The sequence below is a fragment of the Schistocerca serialis genome, chromosome 12 (assembly GCF_023864345.2).
Source record: "Schistocerca serialis cubense isolate TAMUIC-IGC-003099 chromosome 12, iqSchSeri2.2, whole genome shotgun sequence".
Taxonomy (NCBI): Eukaryota; Metazoa; Arthropoda; class Insecta; order Orthoptera; family Acrididae; genus Schistocerca; species Schistocerca serialis.
Genome location: NC_064649.1, coordinates 133,522,119 through 133,543,862, shown reverse-complemented (window position 1 = coordinate 133,543,862; position 21,744 = coordinate 133,522,119). Strand labels below are relative to the sequence as shown.

General features: G+C 40.7%; 1 protein-coding gene across 2 annotated transcripts in view; it reads left to right on the top strand.

Annotated features, from left to right (window-relative positions):
- The window catches only part of LOC126428203 (guanine nucleotide-binding protein subunit alpha-11-like), a 122,307-nt gene that overhangs the window by 74,860 nt on the left and 25,703 nt on the right, over positions 1-21,744 (top strand). For both annotated transcript variants that reach the window (XM_050090116.1, XM_050090115.1), the window contains exons 3-5: positions 2,729-2,883; positions 14,955-15,089; positions 21,309-21,432. In XM_050090116.1, coding sequence (XP_049946073.1) covers positions 2,729-2,883; positions 14,955-15,089; positions 21,309-21,432 — 414 coding nt within the window. The remainder of the gene's footprint in view (positions 1-2,728; positions 2,884-14,954; positions 15,090-21,308; positions 21,433-21,744) is intronic.

Here is a 21,744-nt window from a genome sequence, read left to right as displayed (position 1 = left end):
ATATTTTCTCCTTTCATCAATTAAATTCAATATTTCTTCTGTTACCCAAGGATTTCTACTAACCCTCTTCTTTTTACCTACTTGATCGTCTGCTGCCTTCTCTACTTCATCCCTCAGAGCTACCCATTCTTCTTCTACTGTATTTCTTTCCCCCATTCCTTTCAATTGTTCCCTTATGCTCTCCCTGAAACTCTGTACAACCTCTGGTTCTTTCAGTTTATCCAGGTCCCATCTCCTTAAAGTGTGAGGTAAGCCATTGAAAATGTGAACTGCTGGTACATTAATAACTAGTGTAACCACCAGAACGTTGAATGCAGACATGCATGCATTGTGTTGTACAGGTGCTGGGTGTCAGTTTGTGGGATGGAGTTCCAGGCCTGTTCCACTTGGTCAGGAAGGCAGGGATGGTTAATGCTGGGTGTGAATACTGCTCTGGAGTTGTCGACCGATGATGTACCGTATGTGCTCAATTGGAGACAGATCTGGTGATCGAGCATTCCGAGGCAACATATCGATATTCTGTACAGCATATTGGGTTACAACAGTGGTATGTGGGGAGTGTTATCCTGTTGGAACAAATCTGTAGTCAGGGTGCATGGGATAATCAAGAAAGTGCACCTGCTGTGATACGCAATCGCACCTCGGACCGTAACTCCAGCTGTAGCTCCAGTGTGTCTAGCACACAGACAGGTTGGCTGCATGCCCTCAACTGACCTCCTTTTAACCAACACACAGCCATCAGTGGCACCGATGCGGAACCGACTTTCATCGGAAAACACAACAGACCTCCACCTTGTCCTCCAATGAGCTCTCATTTGGCACCCCTGAAGTCGCAAATGGTGGTGGTTTAGGGTCAGTGGGTTGCACATTACAGGGCACCTGGCTCAGAATTGTCCTCAAAGTAACTAATTTGTAACAGTTCATTGTGTCATTGTCGTGCCAACTGCTGCGCAGATTGCTACTGCAGATGCAGTACGATGCGCCAGAGCCATACACCGAACACGAGGGTTTTCCATCTCGGTAGTGCCACGTGGCCATTCAGAGCCCAGTCTTCTTGCGACTGTACATTCTTCTGACCACCGCTGCCAGCAATTGTGTACAGTGGCTACATTCTGTAAGTCTCTCTGCAGTACCACAGGAGAACATTCAACTTCTTGTAGTTTTATTTCACAACCTTGTTCGAAGCGGTGTCGATAATGGTATCTTTGTCACCTTAGTGGCAATCCTGACTAACATAAACTCACCGTGACCGACCTCAGGGGTAACTACAGCGTATGGAATGTTACAACACGTATTTAAGGCAAACCTGATTTGCATCCTCAAGCAACTAGTGCAAAATTGGAAGAGTCATCATCTTTCAGATGTAAAAATATGTCACACACATCCTTCTTCGTGTTGTGATTTTTTTTCTCTCAGCGTATTTGCTTGTGCAGCATATTCAAAAGCATTCTGTATAAAATAAAACTTTGCTATCATCATCAATGTTATGTATGAGGCAAAACTATGGGCCTCATGGAAAAAGGGTGACCTGGCTGAGTCATGCAATTTGACTCTTAGTCTGATCACAAGGTGTGGCCATTAATTGCAAGCATTGATCATCTAGGCTAACATGAGGATCAATGAACTATATTTGATGGGATGGTTCTGGAACATCTTAGGTGATTAGAAAGTTAGTAGACAGGAATACAATTAAATACTTAGCTTTAATTCAGCATCAGCGGTGAACGTCAATCTTGACTTTGTACAATAATATTTACAAGTGCAGTTATAGACTGAACTGCGGATACTTCTTTACAATTCTGATTGCTTCACACATATGGATCAATTGTCAATGCATAAACAGTATGTGGTGCCTGGCTAGGTCACAGCTACTGACTTAGCTGAAGACTATGCTAACTAGCGCCTCTGCACATGAGATCTCTGAAGCTATAATGAGTGAACCATTCCTAAGTCGACTGTAGAACTGACCAATGTGCTAGCTTGTCTTGTAAGACTGAGTGGCGGCACTCGGTCTGCTAGTATCGACAGTGGCGACTCGCGGGTCCGACGTGTACTGACGGACCGCGGCTGATTTGAAGCCTACAACCTAGCAAGTGTGGTGCCTTGCAGTGACACCACAATCATCATTATCATTATTATTTACTTCATTACTCTGACATCTAAGGACCACGATAAGCTTATAACCTTTATGACAGATGTTCAGTTTTTCTTGTTTTTGTTACCCTGATGTTTTTCATCAAGCAGACCATTCATCTGACCATTTGGCACCATCTGCTCAATTATCTTCTCAGAAAGTGTGAAACATCACTACAGCTCTTCTGAAGATGTCGTGATGGCACAAATCTACAGGTTCACCAATTTTGTCTAGATCTTTTTTGACGTTCGTCTATCACAGCATTCTTTGTCTTCAGTTTTGAGTTAAAGATGTATTTAGTTCACTTGGAATCATTCATTCTTATTATGTGCTCATAGAACTAAACTCTTCACTTCATTGTTGTTGTTGGCGCTAGCAGTAGTGGTGGTTGTGGTGGTGGTGATGGTATTGTGATGAAATCATCCACTGAAAAGTGTAAATAACTACAATGATGTATCCGATAACATCCAGTTAAGGTTAAAAAGTGAAAAAAACTGTAATAACAGCAGTTTCTTGCAGATAACATTGCATTGAATTTATTTATTTAGCATTTTGATGAATTAATGTCTCTAATATTAAGTAAAATATTTACAGGAATGTGCAAGAAGAATCATGGACATTAATGTAGGAAATGTGACTGAAATGGATGATGAACTTTTGGCAGCTATCAGAGAGGTCTGGAATGACGCGAATGTACAAATTTGCTACGATCGTCGAGATGAGCTATACCTCCTGGATTCCACAAAATAGTAAGAAGAACTAAGTTTACTTATTAATAATGATATTTTGAACCTTCTAAACTAACATAGCTCTAACACACTTGACTACAGAATTTAAAAATCTCTCCTCACGAAATCCTCAATTTTTGAAAATATAACGTAATTGGACGGATAAAAAAATCACTCTGTATTATCGTGGTCTTTAATGTATTAATCAGATACTTCGACAAGGCTACGACTTCCTAAAAATTGTGCCCTGAAATGAGGTCCATTCTGAAAGATATTTTGGCCATCGCACTTAGAATAGCTTTCTGTCACACTCTCAATCTCGCCAGTGTCCTTATCTGACTGTGTGCTCCTTCTGCACCCAACCCCCTACTGTATGGCTCCTACCCCTGTGACTGTACCTGCTGTAAGACTTGCCCTGTGCACCCTCCTACCACCAACTATACCAGCCCTGTAACTGGCAAAACATATACTACCAAAGGGAGAGCCACCAGTGAAAGAACAACACATATTGTGTATCAGCTGTTAAGCAAAGACTGTTCAACCCTTTACATTGGCATGACCACCACCAAGTTATCAATGAGGACGAATGGACATAGGTTGGTGTACACTAGTAACACAAAATATCTTGTTGCAGAGCATGACAGTTGTGACCTCGGTACTTGTTACACCACACGTGCCATCTGGATTCTTCCCCCAGACACGTTCCTCGGAACTCCACAGGTGAGAATTGGCACTACAACATACCCTCTGTTCTCACCACCCACCTTGCCTTAATTTATGTTAATATCTTCACTCTTAGCATTTCTTCACAGTTTCTATTCCTTGCTTCAATCCCTTTTAGTTTTCTATATCTTTCATTTCTGACCTGTCTAGTTTTTGCAGTCCCCTCGCATGTCTATCACATACAATGCATTTAGCTTTCTGTTCTTATTAACTGATGCACTATGTTTTGGTAGTAATCTCTATCTTGTGTATTGCCCTATCTTCCACCTTTAAGGGTTGGGATGGGTTGGGTTGTTTTGGGGGTGGAGACCAGACAGCGAGGTCATCAGTCTCATCGGATTAGGGAAGGATGGGGAAGGAAGTTGTCCTTGACCTTCGGAAGGAACCATCCCGGCATTTACCTGGAGCACTTTAGGGAAATCACAGAAAACCTAAATCAGGATGGCCGGACGTGGGATTGAATCGTCGTCCTCCCAAATACGAGTCCAGTGAACCACTGCGCCACCTCGCTCGGTCCACCTTTAAGGTCTCAGGTTTTCAAATATCATCTGGTGCAGTCTCCAACAATCAGTCTTTCCTTCTCATCCCATTCAGTAAGCCACTCTTACCTGAGGTTCTGGGTGACTTTTCTGAACTCCCCATCTTTTCCTAACCCTCACCAGTCCTTTTCCTTCATCCCTCTTCCTTCCTCTTCAACCCTTCTGCCAGAAGAAGGAGCCACTGGCTCTGAAACCTTGCAAATTTAAATACCTTTATATGTGTGTTCTCCTGTTGATGCTTGGTGAGTAGGTTTTTATCTATCCAATTACATTTTATCTACATACAGTTCCATGCTCCTCAGAGGAGATAAAAGGACTTATTACTGAAATGTAGGGTTCAAGAAATATATAATGTCAAGTTTTCTATGTTACTGCCATCACATTCCTGCAGCTTCTCCATCGTGATGGGATCTACGGAATTCAACTGAGAAATGAATGATGATGTGTGACTGAAAAAGAATAACATTCAAAGTACATTTCTTGTACAGATAGATGTTTATTGGTGTAATGCTACTATTTACCAATAATTATTTTCAGGAGGTAAAATTTCAAGTACTGCTCTCAGATACTTTTGAAAGAACAAACAAACCAACTAATACATTTTCACCAAATGGCATTTCCTATAGTAATGTCCACAGTCAAACTGAATGAGTAGAGAAGAGCAGTCTGACAGCTAACAAGTGATGTAGAGCCTACCTCCTGATACTAGTGTCTCTGGAGACTCGAGCTCACAGATATCCTAGTGTCCCCAACCCCTATTTTCCCCTCTGTTGGTAGAATTTTATTATTTACTCTATTTCATTATTACCTTTTTCCTCTCCATCTTTCCCTCTGTCTCTCTTTCCCTTCTTTGATCCTCTCCCTCCCCACTACTGCTCCACTTTCTTCCTAGTTTTTAATTTCATCATTCATTCCACTCACCATTTGTCTTCCTCTTAACTGATATTTAATTTTAATTCTCAGTCTGTCTTTCAATCTTCTCTGGCCTAAACCTGGCACAGTTTTGTTTAGCAGTGTTTCCACTGATCTGTAGTCAGGTCTGCTCCCAGCCACAGTTTGGTGGTTCGATTCATTTGGATGGACAGCTTGTTGGTGGTTGTGCCCACATAAATGCTGTACAGAAATTACAGCAGAGCTGCTGTAAGATCTACATCTACATATACATACATACCCCACAAGCCACTGTACAGTGCACGGTGGAGGGTGCAGCATACAAAAAAAAAAAAAAAAAAAAAAAAAAAATTGTCATATCTCCAGGGATGCTCATTTGAGTTCCCAAAGCAAGTCCATAACAATTTTTTATTGATCAGACCTACTGATAACAAATCTAGCAGCCAGACTCTGAATTGATGTCTTCCTTTAAACTAACACAGTGACAATCCCAAACGCTCATTAATGGGTCACACTAGTGATCTCTACACAGTCTCCTTTACAGATTGAAGCATCCACAACTCTCTTGTGTTTCCCTTTTTAGGTACTCCACGTCGATGTCTGCTCGTAGATATGTACCGTTGGTAGGTTTTCCGGTGCGGGCCTTGTGTTTTGCTATTACTGTGAGTCTTGTAAATATCACTTTTATTTAGTGATTTTCCTAGCTAAAACTCTCCCACCTTTCGGAGGGAGTGGGACGTCAAAGAGCCACAAAAGTTCATATTAAGCAGTCCGTAAAACACGTAAATGTTCACTTCAATTAGCGTGTTAGTTAATGCCTATGCTTTCCACTAGATGGTGCTGAATTACTGCTGAATACCTTTGGTTCCGTAAAACCTTCACTGATTAGTATTAGGTAAATGAAATAAGTACAACACTTTTGTATTTCACTTTCACTCTATATTCAAGGATAAAGATGGTGATGGATGATGGTCTATTTAAAAGGTTCCTAGCCTGGAGGAATCTAAATAGTCCGCAAATGCCGATATGCACGCGCTCTATGTCCAGATTCACAACTAACGGCACATGACACTTTCAAAAGTCCACACGTTAATATGTGAATCCCGGTACCTCTGAATTCACTCGTATCAGGAGATAACTGTTTCACTGCGGAAAATCGTAACACGGTCCCTGACTTCAGCCGTCGCACGGACGCCAAAATCGAAAATATTGAAATAAACGATATCGGAATTGAAAAACAACTGCTATCACTTAGTAGCGGAAAAGCATCTGGACCAGACGAGATACCCTTAAGATTCTACAGTGATTATGCTAAAGAACTTGCCCCCTTTCTATCAGCAATTTATCGTAGATCGCTGGAAGAACGTAAAGTACCTAGCGACTGGAAGAAAGCGCAGGTCGTTCCCATTTTCAAGAAGGGTCATAAATCAGATGCGAATAATTATAGGCCTATTTCGCTTACGTCAATCTGTTGTAGAATAATGGAACATGTTTTGTGTTCTCGTATTATGACGTTCTTAGATAATACAAATCTCCTTCATCATAACCAACATGGATTCCGCAAACAGAGATCATGTGAAACTCAGCTCGCCCTATTTGCCCAAGAAATTCACAGTGCCGTAGACACTGGCGAGCAGATTGATGCCGTATTCCTGGACTTCAGGAAGGCATTTGATACGGTTCCGCACTTACGTTTAGTGAAAAAAATACGAGCTTACGGAATATCGGACCAGGTTTGTGATTGGATTCAGGATTTCCTAGAAGAAAGAACACAACATGTCATTCTTAACGGTTCAAAATCTGCAGATGTAGAGGTAATTTCGGGAGTACCGCAGGGAAGCGTGATAGGACCTTTATTGTTTACAATATACATAAATGACTTAGTTGACAACATCGGTAGCTCCGTGAGGCTATTTGCAGATGACACGGTTGTCTACAAGAAAGTAGCAACATCAGAAGACTCGTACGTACTCCAGGAGGACCTGCAGAGGATTAATGCATGGTGCGACAGCTGGCAGCTTTCCCTAAACGTAGATAAATGTAATATAATGCGCATACATAGGGGCAGAAATCCATTCCAGTACGATTATGCCATAGGTGGTAAATCATTGGAAGCGGTAACGACCGTAAAATACTTAGGAGTTACTATCCGGAGCGATCTGAAGTGGAATGATCACATAAAACAAATAGTGGGAAAAGCAGGCGCCAGGTTGAGATTCATAGGAAGAATTCTAAGAAAATGTGACTCATCGACGAAAGAAGTAGCTTACAAAACGCTTGTTCGTCCGATTCTTGAGTATTGCTCATCAGTATGGGACCCTTACCAGGTTGGATTAATAGAAGAGATAGACATGATCCAGCGAAAAGCAGCGCGATTCGTCATGGGGACATTTAGTCAGCGCGAGAGCGTTACGGAGATGCTGAACAAGCTCCAGTGGCGGACACTTCAAGAAAGGCGTTACGCAATACGGAGAGGTTTATTATCGAAATTACGAGAGAGCACATTCCGGGAAGAGATGGGCAACATATTACTACCGCCCACATATATCTCGCGTAATGATCACAATGAAAAGATCCGAGAAATTAGAGCAAATACGGAGACTTACAAGCAGTCGTTCTTCCCACGCACAATTCGTGAATGGAACAGGGAAGGGGGGATCAGATAGTGGTACAATAAGTACCCTCCGCCACACACCGTAAGGTGGCTCGCGGAGTATAGATGTAGATGTAGATGTAGATAATTTGAGTTTCTGTCCTCTATATGTCCGTAAAGTTCCAATATAGCACTAAAGTCCTAAAATCCCCTTAATACTCCATTGCTACCAACAGTCAGAGATGGTACACTACATCACTTTTAATCTCCGTAATATTCTAACAGTTTATCGTGAATCGTAACATGATAAAGTCCAATCTAATTATAGTCTCGTTGATGACACTGGTTCCCCGGCCTTTAATGTAACAATCAAGGAAAAAAGGTGGCAATAATGATGAACAGGCCTTTTTAAAGGTTTTCATCACAAGAGTTTAACGTCACTGCCTTCTCCATGATGGAGCTTCCGTGCCTTTGCTGTACTTAGGCGTTAAACTACTTGCTGATATACTATAATTTTGAACTTCAATTACCGAACTCTGATTCTACACTATTTTCCCCTCTAAAAATTCTATTATTAAATTTAAATTATTCTTTCTGTAGCTTTTATCACTGTAAACTGAACTGAGGTGTTACAAGATGAACCACACTTTCCTAGAACTCTACCAATAAACCATTCACCTACCCCACTACAATCCTTACATGTTCATTCCATTTCATATTGCTTTGCAGTGTTATGCCAATATATTTAATTGACCTGACTGTGTCAAGCAGCACACTACTGATTCTGTGTTCAAACATCGTGAGGTCGTTTTGTCAACTCATCTGCATTAACTTACACTTTTCTACATTTACAGCAAGTTGCCATTCATCACACCAACTACAAATTTGTGACAAAATAATTTATTGGATAGATAAAAAATATACTCACCAAGTGGTGGCAGAAAACACACATAAAAGAGGGTTATGACTATCCAAGTGTTTGGAGCCAGTGGCTCCTTCTTCAGGCAGAAGGGGTGAAGGGGCAGGAAGAGGGGTGAAGGAAAAGAACTGGAGAGGTCTAAGAAGTCACCCAGGTCTGTGGGTCAGCGGAGACCACATGGGATGAGAAGGAAAGACTGATTGTTGGGGACTGCATTGGACAAGGTTTGAATACCTGAGAGCTTAAAGATGGAAGACAAGGTAATATGCAAGACAAAGATTACTACTTAAGCATTGTGCATGAATTAATAAGAGTGAAAAAATTTGGAAATTTGTGGTAAGGACTATGGGACCAAACTGCTGAGGTCATTGGTCCCTAGGCTTACATAATACTTAATCTAACTTAAACAAACTTACGCTAAGGACAACACGTACACCCGTGCCCGAGGGAGGACTCAAACCTCCCACGAGGAGAGGCAGATGAACCGTGACAAGACGCCTGGAACCGCACGGCTACCCTGTGCGGTAAGAGTGAAAAGCTAAGTGCATTGTACATATAGGTGGGAGGGAGGGGGGGAAGCTATGAAAAATAGATGGATAAGACAATGAAAGATGAAAACTAAAATGGAATGAAGAAAATAGTAGTTACTGTGAAGAAATGCTGAGATGGAAGAAATTAACGTAAATGAAGGCAAGGTGGGTGGCGAGAACCAAGGGCATGTTGTAGCATTAGTTCCCACCGGCAGAGTAGTGAGAAACTGGTGTCTGGGAGAAGAATCCAGATGGTGTGTGTGGTGAAACAGGTACGGAGGTCACAATTCTCACGTAGAGCACGCTCCGCAACCGGATATTGTGTGTTCCAGTATACACCTTCTGCCTACGCCCATTCATCCTAATTGATAATTTGGTGGTAGTCATGCTGATGAAAAATGCCGAACAGTGTTCACGTGACAGCTGATATGTGACATGTTTCATTTCACAGGTGTGAAATTTTGTCTTACATCAACTTATACTCTCCTACAGTCACTCAATGATGACACCTTCCCATACACCACAGAATCAGCAGCAAATAACTGTAGATTGCTGCCCACCCTGCCTACAAGATCTTATGTATATTTCAATAATGGTGATTCTATCACACTTTCCCATGGCACTCTGACGAACACTCACCATCGAGAACACTGTGCAGGATCCTATTACTTAAGAAGTTTTTGAGCCACTCACGTATCTGGGAACTTATTCTGTATGGTCATACTTTCCCTAACTGTCTGCAGTGGGCCACCACGTCAAACACTTTTAGAAAATCTAGGAATATGGGATCTGCCTGTTGCCTTCCATCCATAGTTTGCAGGATATCATGTAAAAAGTGGGCAAGCTGAGTTTCACCTAAGTAATGCTTTCTAAAAGCATACTGATTTGTGGACAGATTTCCATCCCAAGGAACTTTACTATATTCAGACTGAGAATATGTTCAAGAATTCAGCAGCAAACTGATGTTAAGGGTATCAGTTTGTAATTTTGTCAGTCTGTTCTTTTACCCTTCTTACACACAAGAATCACCTGCACTTTTTTCCTGTCACTTGGGACGTTGAGCTGGCTGAGAGGTCTAATTTAAATGCAAGTTAGGTAAAGGTCCAACATCATAGCATACTCTTTGTAGAAACAAATTGGGATTCCATCCAGACTTGGCAACTTATTTGTTTTCAACTCTTTCAGTTGCTTCTCTGTGCCAGGGATGCCTAATACTATGTCCTACACACAAGAGTCTGAGCAATGGTTAAGCAACGATATGTTTGTATGATCCTCCTGTGTGAACAATTTCTTAAACGTGGAATTTAAAAATTCTACTTCTTTTTGCTACCTTCTATGGCCACAGCAGATTAGCCAATGAGTTACTGGATAAAAGCCTTTAACACTTTCAGCAAGTTTACGTAGTTTTTCTTTTGTTTCCTGTCCAAACCATTGATCCCATAAAATACCATTTAATGCTCCAGTTGTGAACTTGCCAGCATTTATTTTTGAATTAATTCCCTTACCTTGTTTACTGTCTTGTCTGATTTTTACTCCTAGCTGTAGTAGAATGCAACCCAAAGGAACTATCTGAATGGGATGGAAATCAGTAGATCTTATGTAGAGCCCCATACAAACAAATGAATACGATTTCAGAAAAATTGTTGTTTGGCTTGGCATTGCATGACAGCGTTGTTAGATGTTCTCCTGAGGGATATTGTGTCAAATTCAGTCCAATCGGCATGTTAGATCACCTAAATCCTGACATGGCTGGAGGGCCCTGTTCTTAATGCTCCAAACGTACTCAGTTGGGGAGGGATCCGGTGACATTGCTGGCTGAGGTAGGATTTGGAAAGCATGAGGTCAACCAGTAGAAAATCTTGCTATATGCAGTTGGCCATTCTTCTTTCTTCTTTATTGTTGCCTTGTCCCACGTCAAGTAGAGTCAGCGTTGCTCTTCTAGATCCTTCTCCTCCATAGTACTCTATCAATTGCCTCTTCCTTCTTCCATCCTCTCTCCCTTAGGTCCCCAGGTATCTTATCCTTCCACCTCATCTTTGGTCTTCTTCTCCTCGCTCCTTCAATCTCTATATCTTCAAACTCTGTTTCCGATATACTCTTTCCCTTTTCTCTGTAAGTGTCCATACCACCTTAGTCTGCTCTCTTGTATCTTTTTCCTCATGGGTCCCACTTCCACAGCCCCTCTAACAAATTCATTTCTAATCCTGTTCTTTCTTGTTGCCCCACACATCCACCTCAGCATCCTCATTTCCACCACTTCCATCTTCCTTTCCTGGGCTACTGTGACTGGCCATGTCTCTGCCCCATATATCATAGCAGACCTTACCACCGACTTGTACACTTTCCCTTTCAACCCAATGCTCACCTTCTTGTCACACAACACTCCACTCATTTTCCTCCAGTTGTTCCAACTGCAATTTATTCGGTGTTGTGTCTCACTTTCCAGTCCTCCGTCCCTCTGTATATACGACCCCAGGTATTTAAATTTGCAGACCGATTTCAGCTCACCATCCTGGATCTTGCAAGACCTCATCTCCACATCCTTCAGTGCTAAATATTCTGACTTTGTCCTGCTAATTTTCATCCCTCTTTCTTCTAGTGCCTTCCTCCAATCCTCCAGCTTTTCCTCAAGTCTGTCGATGCTCTGCTCACAAAAGAACCACATCATCTGCAAACATCATATTCCACGGCACTTCCTTCTTCACATCTTTCACCAGCACATCCACAATCAGGTCGAAGAGGTAGGGACTAAGTGCAGACCATTGATGTAACCCTACTTTGACTGGAAACTCCTTTGTCATTGCCACACTACTTCTCACCTGTGTCATTGCTCCTCTGTACATTTCCTTCACTAACCTCACATACTTCTCTGGCACGCACTACCCTCACATGGTTCTCCATATTTCGTCCCTTGGGACTCTGTCATATGCTTTCTCCAAATCAATGAAAGCTATATGTACATCAGCTTGTAGCTCCCCGTGTCTCTCCACTATCTGCCTTAAAGCACGTATTGCATCAGTCGTTCCTCTTCCAAGCATGAACCCAAACTGTTCTTCACACACCACAGTCTCCTTGTGTAGTCTTGCTTCTATAACTCTTTCCCAAATTTTCATTGTGTGTGCCATCAGTTTAATACCTCTGTAGTTACTGCAGTCCTGCACATCACCTTTCCCCTTAAATATTGGGATTAGTACACTAGCTCTCCACTCGTCTGGTATCTCCTCCTGTCGCCAAATCTTCTTCATTAAATCCAAAAGGAGCTCAATTCCCTTTGGCCATTATCTTTCTGAAATGTAAGCTCAGCATGGCTTGCCATGAATGGCAACAAAACAGGGCATATAATACCATCAATATACCGCTGTGCTGTAAGGGTGCTGTGAACAACAACCAAAGGAGTCCTGCTACAAAAAGAATTGGCACCCCAGACCATCCCTCGTGGCTGTCAGTCCATATGGCAGGCGACAGTCGGGCCGGTATCCCACTGCTGTCTCATGACATGTCTTCAGGCTGGAATCTCATTGGATGTAGTAGAATTGTCTTCAGTGATAAGCTCTGCTTTGAATTGAGTCCCAGTGACCCGTGAAGATGTGTCTGGAGATACCTCAGGCAACAGTTGGGTACCAACCTGACTGTCACCCACCATTTGGCCTGACAACCAAAAGTCATCGTCTGGGGTGCCATTTCTTTTATTTTTATTTTTTATTTTTCCATGGATCATTTCTTATAATTTTTACATAATCTTGCATATACATAGCTAGTTACAAAAAGGTAGTGCATATACATATATTTTATAGAATATTCACCAAAAATGTCATTAAAGTACATTACAAGAAATGTATACATACACACTATTTAATTTTTTATTTCAAGATATTCTTTTACACTGTAGGGGCAGATATTGATCAGATGTCTTTAATTTTCTTTTAAAAAGAGACATACCTTCTACCATCTTTATACATTGTTGTACAGTATGCACCCAGCATTTACAGGTTCTTTGTCCGTTAATTTTAGCCTGCTTCCTTCTATATGATAGCCATTTTTTATTCTTGTATTATGTTCATGGTATTCACTGTTAAGCAATGCAGTGCAGCTAGTTTTTAAGTAGATAATTGTTTCATATTTATATATTGATGCTACTGTTAAAATTTTCAGCTCCCTGAATTTATTTCTGCAGGGTTCTCTCGGTGATACTTTTGCGATGCATCGTACGGCTCTCTTTTGTAATCTTAATACCCTTTGTGTGTGCACATTTGCAGCATTTCCCCATGCCAGGATGCCATATGTGAGGTGTGAATGGACTAGTCCACAGTACATTGTTTGTAGAGCTTGAACCTATTTTGCTGCACAAGTTACTTATCTGATCCTCCCATGCCATATACCTATCCATTGTTACACCTAGAAATTTGTAGCTGTCTGTCTCCTTTAGTTCTAGGTCTTCAAGCTTGACTGTGATGTTGTGCAAAGTGTGTTGTTTGTTTACATGTATCTGTGTATATGTTGTTTTGGTTCCATTTATAAAGAGATTGTTTTCCCTGAAGTAGTTGTTTCCACTTTTCATACTTAGTGAAGCCTTCTCTTGCAGGTCATCTGTTGTAGATCTGGTAACAACAATTGAAGTGTCATCTGCATACATGACTACACTATCGGATACTGATTTGGTCATATCATTTACATACAAAACGAAAAGTAGTAGACCAAAGACGGATCCTTGGGGAACTCCATATTTAACAATTTCATAATTTGAAAAGACACTTGTAATATTATTTTACACTTTTTGCTTTATTTCTGCTTTCTATTTTACAAAACGATTTAATGATGTCTGCTGTTTTTCCCCTTATACCATAAAGATAAAGCTTTTCTAATAGGATGTCATGATGTACACAATCAAATGATTTATATAGGTCCAGGAACATACCACAGACTTTCTTCTGTTCATCAAGTGCTTTAGTTACCAGTGTTATTAATTCAGCTATTGCTGTTTTGGTAGATTTGCCCTTTCTGAATCCATGTTGTTCATCGTTTAGAATATTGCATGTTTGTATAAAATTTAATATTCTATCTTTTATTGTGGTTTCTATTATTTTAGAGAGTACAGATGTAATGGCTATAGGTCTGTAGTTTCCTGGGTCTTTTTTGCAGCCTCCTTTATGTATAGGGATTACTTTACTCTTTTTGAGGCGCACAGGAAATATTCCTTTTTCTATAGATAAGTTTATCAGACAGGTTAATGGCTTTACTACCCACTGTGAGCAGCATTTAATTAGTTTAGTGGATATACCATCAAGTCCCTCAGTGTTTTTTGTTTTTAGGCTATGTATTACTTTTACAATTTCTTTTCATAGCACAACTTCTTTGGTTGTCATCCATGGCACCTTTACATCACAGTGCTATGTCAACAATATTCTTTGCCCAATTTTGTTTCCCCTCATGGCAAGCTATCGTGGGCTTTCATTTAACAACATAATGCCCACCTGCACATCTTAGTGCTTGCCAAACCCCACCTCGGCCAGCAGAGTCACTGGATCTCTCCCCAATCAAGAACATTTGGAGCATTATGGGCAGGGTCCTCCAAATAGCTTGAAATTTTGACACTGTAACCCACCAGTTGGACTTAATTTGGTACAGTGGCCCTCAGGAGAACGACCAACAACTCTATCAATCAGTGCTAAGCAGGGCCACAGGTTGACCAACACGTTATTCACTTACTCAATTTTTGAATTGGATCTACTGATTTTGGATTTGCTGATTTCCATACCATTCAGATAACTGCTTCATGGTTGTCTCCACCCCCCACCCCCGCTCCCGCATACACACTTTCTTTAGTGTATTATATAGGAGGTAATTTGAAGACCAGAGTTCATGATAATTTAACAACTTGGAGTTCTGCCTTGTTTCAGCTACATGGAGAGGCTCGACATCATAGGGGCTGCTGGATACATCCCTACAGTGCAGGACGTTGTAAGGTCCCGGAGCCCCACAACCAGCATCGTCGAGTACAAGGTGCCTGTCGAGAACTACGATAGGAAGCTCTGGTAAGCAGATATGTCGAGCCCTGATTTTCACTGTAGATGTTGCATTTTCAGTAGCATATTTTATTTATTCACACTAGTACACACTACTGGAGAATTCTGATGACACCTAGCAGTGTAAGTGGTTAGGAAGGGCAGGATGAGAGAGACCCACATGTTGTGAGGATAAAGGGAGATAGTTGTGCTTGGTAGAGGAAGTCTAGTGTCTGACATCTGAGGTTGAAGGAAGTGGATCTCCTACCACAGAAATATCTTTGCTGTACAAAGTAGCACAGGTTGCAAGCTTGCAACATTTGTCCTACTGGGAGTTTGACTATGATGCAGATAAGAAGGACAACTCAAGGATAAAAAATAATAAACAATGATTAATATAAAATACACTCACCTGCTTAACTTTAAGTGAGGTTGTTAAAGTCCTACACACTGCTCTAATCTAACACAGTGAAATGAACTATCTAATCTATGGAGTTCTATCTGGACTGCTGTCTTTCACATGTTTTAAGTTGAGAATTGAATCTGAATTTCTATAGAAACTGAGCATTTAACTATCTGACAATCACTCATAAATAGCAGCTTGCTATTATGGTGGCAACTGTCAGTAGAGTTGGGAGTGATAAATGTAGACAGTGTGATGAAACAGGATCCCTCGAATAATAGTGTAAGTAGAAATGACTGTGCTCATCACAATAACGGTGGAGGAATCCTGACACATCAGCCTTGGTTTCTCTTGCAAATAAGTCTGAAGATAACTGAAACCAAGAATATTTAACTTTTCGCAGAATTAAATGGATATGAAGGCCACACGTGCAAGCAGATCTCAGGAAACTTTAACGTGGTAGGTATTCACATAGCTGCCAAAATAAAATGTCTCTCCTCTACAAAAGTTAGGGGATAGTGATATGCACATATACAGATGGCAGCACCATTTTGTGCACAAGGTACAAAAGGGCAGTGCATTGGTGGAGCTGTCATTTGTATTCAGTGATCCATTTGAAAAGGTTTGTGGTGTTATTATGGTCACATGATGGTAATTAACAGTCTCTGAATGGGGAATGCTGGTTGTAGCTAGATGCATGGAACATTCCATTCCGGAAATCGTTAAAGAATTCAGTATTCCGAGATCCACAGTGTCAAGAGTGTGCTGAGAATGTCGCATTTCAGGCATTATCTCTCATCATGGACAATGCAGTGGCCAACAGCCTTCATTTAATGACTGAGGGCATCAGTGTTTGTGTAGTGTTGTCAGTGCAAGTTCAGCCATTGTGTCTTTTCTAACGTAGCCATTGCATCGAAATATAACAATGTTTAACATTAAGTGAACTTTCTGTTGGTGTTTGGCAGAACACGATAATAATATTAAATAGGAAAACATGTCCTAACGTTCAGCAAAATTATTTTTATCTGGTCATGAAGTGGCTTTCGGTTTATTAGGCCATCTTCAGTTGTCACCTGATGATGGCATAAGAATCTGAAAGACAGATCATTATCAAATAAACATGATTTTGCCAAACATTAGCAAATATTTTCCTATTTAATATTATAAGAAGATTTAATGGTTTATTCCAAAATTAGATCAGCAGGTGATTTACCTAACAAATAAACAAATCACATCCTCACAGAGACAAAAAATTGTTAATCAAAAGCAGATCCAAAATAACTTACTTACTCAGGTAATGAGCCACTCAAATAGCTGAGTGCATCAGTGTGTCACTCCTGAGACGGAGGGACGTGAACCAGGTCTGGACTGAATATGCCTCACGGATTACAGGTGAGAACTGGTGTACCAGCCAGCCTGGATGTGATTTTTATGGGGTTTGTTTGGTAAGTAATGAGTGTACCCTCTGTTTTGACTCTGCAGGTGGTAACTGAGCTGAGTTTAGAGGTGAACAGTCTTTGCAACATTCCCTATGGGGTACAACCCTGGCAACCAAGTGTACGTACACCTGTCGAATAGCTTTAATCCATTTGAAATGGATCACATTGTGTGTCTGCAGGAAACTGGACGGATGTACCGACAGATTGATCCATACTTCAGGCTCAGTGTATTGGTGGTGTGTCGCTGCATTAGACAGTGGCCTCTGAACATTCCACAGAGCAGGTTCTACATATCCACACGATACAGATCCACGGCGAGATTGACACAATGTGAGAGCAGCAGAGGCCGACTGAACATCGTCCAGGGATGAATATGGACACATCTTGCACCTGCTTTGTTAACAGGAACCATTAGGAACTGTATGCTTGCAGAAGAAGTACAATCGTGTGGCTCTGGCCAGGCTAACACCGACACCACAACACCAACACACGCAGCTACTCTGGCCTGGTGAAAGACTTCACTGAAGAGTGGAATGGCGACCTGTCATTTTCAGCCAAAGCAGAGTTACTAAACACAGCCTTCCGAAATGCCTTCACAAAATAAGACGAAGTAAATATTCCAGAATTTGAATCAAGAACAGCTGCCAACATGAGTAACATAGAAGTAAATATCCTCGGAGTAGTGAAGCAACTTAAATCACTTAATAAAAGCAAGTCTTCTGGTCCAGACTGTATACCAATTAGGTTCTTATCAGAGTATGCTGATGCAACAGCTCCGTACTTAACAATCGTATACAACCGTTTGCTGAAAAATCTGTACCCAAAGACTGGAAAGTTGCACAGGTCACACCAGTATTCAAGAAAGGTAGTAGGAGCAATCCACTAAATTGCAGGCCCATATCATTAACGTTGATATGCAGCACAATTTTGGAACATATATTGTGGTCGAACATTGTGAATTACCTCGAAGAAAACAGTCTATTGACACACAGTCAACACAGATTTAGAAAACATCATTCTTGTGAAACACAACTAGCTCTTTACTGGCATGAAATGTTGAGTGCTACTGACAAGGGATTTCAGATTGATTCCATATTTCTGGATTTTTGGAGGGCTTTTGACACTGTACCACACAAGCGGCTTGTAGTGAAATTGCGTGCTTATTGAATATCGTCTCAGTTACGTGACTGGATTCGTGATTTCCTGTCAGAGAGGTCACAGTTGGTAATAATTGTCGGAAAGTCATCAAGTAAAACAGAAGTGATTTCTGGCATTCCCTAAGGTAGTGTTATAGGCCCTTTGCTCTTCCTCATCTACATAAACAATTTGGGAGACAATACGAGCAGCCGTCTTAGGTTGTTTGTAGATGATGCTGTTGTTTATTGACTAATAAAGTCATCAGAAGATCAAAACAAATTGCAACATGATTTAGAAAATATATCTATATGGTGCGAAAATTGGCAGTTGACCCTAAATAACAAAAGTCTGAGGTCATCCACATGAGTGCTAAAAGGAATCTGTTAAACTTCAGTTACATGATAGATCAGTCCAATTTAAAGGCCGTGAATTCAACTAAATACCTAGTAATTACAATTACGAACAACTTAAATTGGAAGGAACACATAGAAAATGTTGTGGGCGAGGCTAACCAAAGACTGTGTTTTATTGGTAGGACACTTAGAAAATGTAACAGATCTACTAAGGAGACTGTCTATGCCATGCTTGTCCGTCCTCTTTTAGAATACTGCTGCATTGTGTGGGATCCTTACCACATAGGATTGATGGGGTACATCAAAAAAGTTCAAAGAAGGGCAGCACATTTTGCATTGTGAAAAAATAGGGGAGAGAGTGTCACTGAAATGATACAAGATTTGGGGTCGACACCATTAAAACAAAGGCATTTTTCACTGCGGCAGAATCTTCTCATGAAATTCCAGTCACCAACTTTCTCCTCCAAATGCGAAAATATTTTGTTGGCACTTACCTACATAGGGAGAAATGATCACCACGATAAAATAAGGGAAATAAGAGTTCGTACGGAAAGATATAGGTGTTCGCTCATTCTGCATGCTATATGAGATTGGAACAATAGAGAAATGTGAAGGTGGTTCGATGAACCCTCTGCCAGCACTTAAATAGGATTTGCAGAGTATCCATGTAGATGTAGATGCAGATGTAGGTTGTGTCTGTATGTGAGTGATGGCTGTACACATTTAGGGTGCAGACCTGGTGAGTGGCGTATTCCATAGTATATTGACCATGACATACAGGTCCTATTCCAGGTTTCATGGCCACATTTGATATTTCTGTAGGATAAAGTAAGCAGTGTCCACTACCTTGCACAGGCTGTTATTCCCATGCTACTTCCATTTCTTTGACAATGAATCCATATACAAGAGCTGCAATGCAAAGTGCTCTTCGTGCTGTTTGAAAACTGCCCTGGCCAGCAGTATCACCAGTTCTCCAGCCAACTGAACACATATGGGACATGCTGAAACGGGAACATACACATTCTCTGGGTCCTGCAAGAACCATTGCCACATTACAACAAAAGGTGCAAGATGCTTGGGTCAATCTACACTACTGCTCATTAATTTCAATACATGCAATAAATGACATCTAGTTCCCTATAGATAAGGTTTAATACCGTGGGTACAGGTGAGGAAGCAAAGGAATAGTACAACAGTTGTACACATGTCATGACTTTTGTTTGAGGTGATAGAGATATAATAGTATCCAACAAAAAAAGTTGTGTACATAAATGTTATGTCTCTATCTGATATGTTTGTTTACCTATTTTCCAACAGACACTGGATTTGGTGCACCTGTGTTGTTCCCTGTAGTGATGTGATCCCCGCAGAGAACGGCAAGCATCGCTACGATATGTAACATGTGATTCCTGCATGCCATTTCCTTCGTGACATTGAAGTGTGCACATCGCTAGTATGGCTCCACAAGTGGAGATACTCACAGAAAAACGTACTGCAACTGTAACACTTAGCCAAGCAGGTTTATATATTCGCCAAATTGCGAAACAGTATAGTGTATCCAAAGGTGGAGTGCAATACACCCTTCACTGCCAGCAGACAACAGATAGCAATAAGGACATACCATGACCATGATGACCTTATAAATATATCAGAATTACCAATAAGAGAAAAAGATTCAAAACAGCGCCTCAAATTCATGCAGAATTGGTAGAAATGAACACAACAGCAATATCTGTTGCAACAGTAAAAAGGAGACTGACTGAAACTGGCTCGAAAGGATGTGTCACAGCAAGAAAACCCCTTATAAGGCCCATAAACAGAAGAGACTCGAATGTGCTAGAAAACATCGTAATCGGACATCGGAAGAGTCGACAAAAGTGTTGTTCACTGATGAACCGAAGTTCAAGATTTTTAGAACCAGAAGGAGAATATTTGTTCACCAATTTGTAGGGGAAATGGTAGCCCAGAAATATGTATGACTAACAGTTGAACACAGTGGAGGCTCTATTATGGTTTAGGGATGTTTTGCCAGAGATAGAGTTGGTGACATTATGAAAATAGAAGGATGTATGGATCAGAAGCAATACCACCGCATATTTCAGTATCATGCAGTAAGAAGTGGATTGCATTTAATAGTGAAAGGGTTCACCTTACAGCAGGGTAATGACCCAAAATATCAGTTGGCATACTGCATGAACTACATTGCATAGAAAGAAAAACAGAAAGTACTGAATGATATGGTATGGCCACCCCAGAGTCCCAATTGTAATCCCATTGAAATGGTCTGGGATGAAGTGGACAGACATATCAGAGAAGTTAATATATCCAGCAAGGAACATCTCTGGAATATTGTTAAGGATGTGTGGAATCTTGTAGATTCACGATACCTACAAAAACTGAGTGACCACATGCCTTGAATTTGTTAGGCAGTCATTAAATCCAAAGGAGGAAACTTTGATGAAAGTAAAATAAAATGATTGTGATTGTATTATATATGTGGAAGTTAATATAATTATATTTTGTGAGAAATAAGGTTTGGTGTGTGTTGTAAATCTGAAATATCAGTGTGTATTGAAATTAATGAGTGGTAGTGTATATCGCAGGATACCATTTGGCGCCTTCGTCATTGTTTTCGTGTGAGAAAATGCACCTGCATTGCTGGTAGATGGGGTATACGTGTAATAATGTGACTGCCTGGACATTCTTTATTGTGGCATGTATTTCATTTGGTCTGAATTTGTTACCTTATACACCTACAATGATGAACTACCTTTCACATCACTTGTCAGTTAAATGTTCTTATTCTTGAGAGTGTTGCATTCTTTTCTGTCATTTAAATTTATAACACGGATATTTGTACAGGTATTTCATTCCTGTAATCAGTAACACGAGTAACCAGCCCACTTTTACATTTCAGCATTGTCGACGTGGGAGGACAGAGAACAGAACGACCCAAGTGGCTTCACTGTTTCGAAAACTGTGTCGCATTTATATTTATATCGGCAATAAGCGAATACAACCAACTGGATGAACGTGGACAGGTGAGTAAGGGAGGAGGATATCTGCATTATGAACCATATCAGAAATAACACATACGAGTTTTATAATCAAATCAACTGAAAACTAATAATTGACCAGAATTTCAAGCATTGTACAGTTTTATCTGCTCCACTTGGCTGCATTGTGGAGTGTTACTCTTTCTATGTGTATAATTGTGGATGTTCACTCACTTGAAGTGTAATTTCCCACAAATATTTTTTTTTTAATTTGTAATTTTATTGATGTTTTGCTTGAAATGTTACAGCCATTATAATTGCTTATTTAGGTTAGTGGACCACTACATTCCTAAAAAA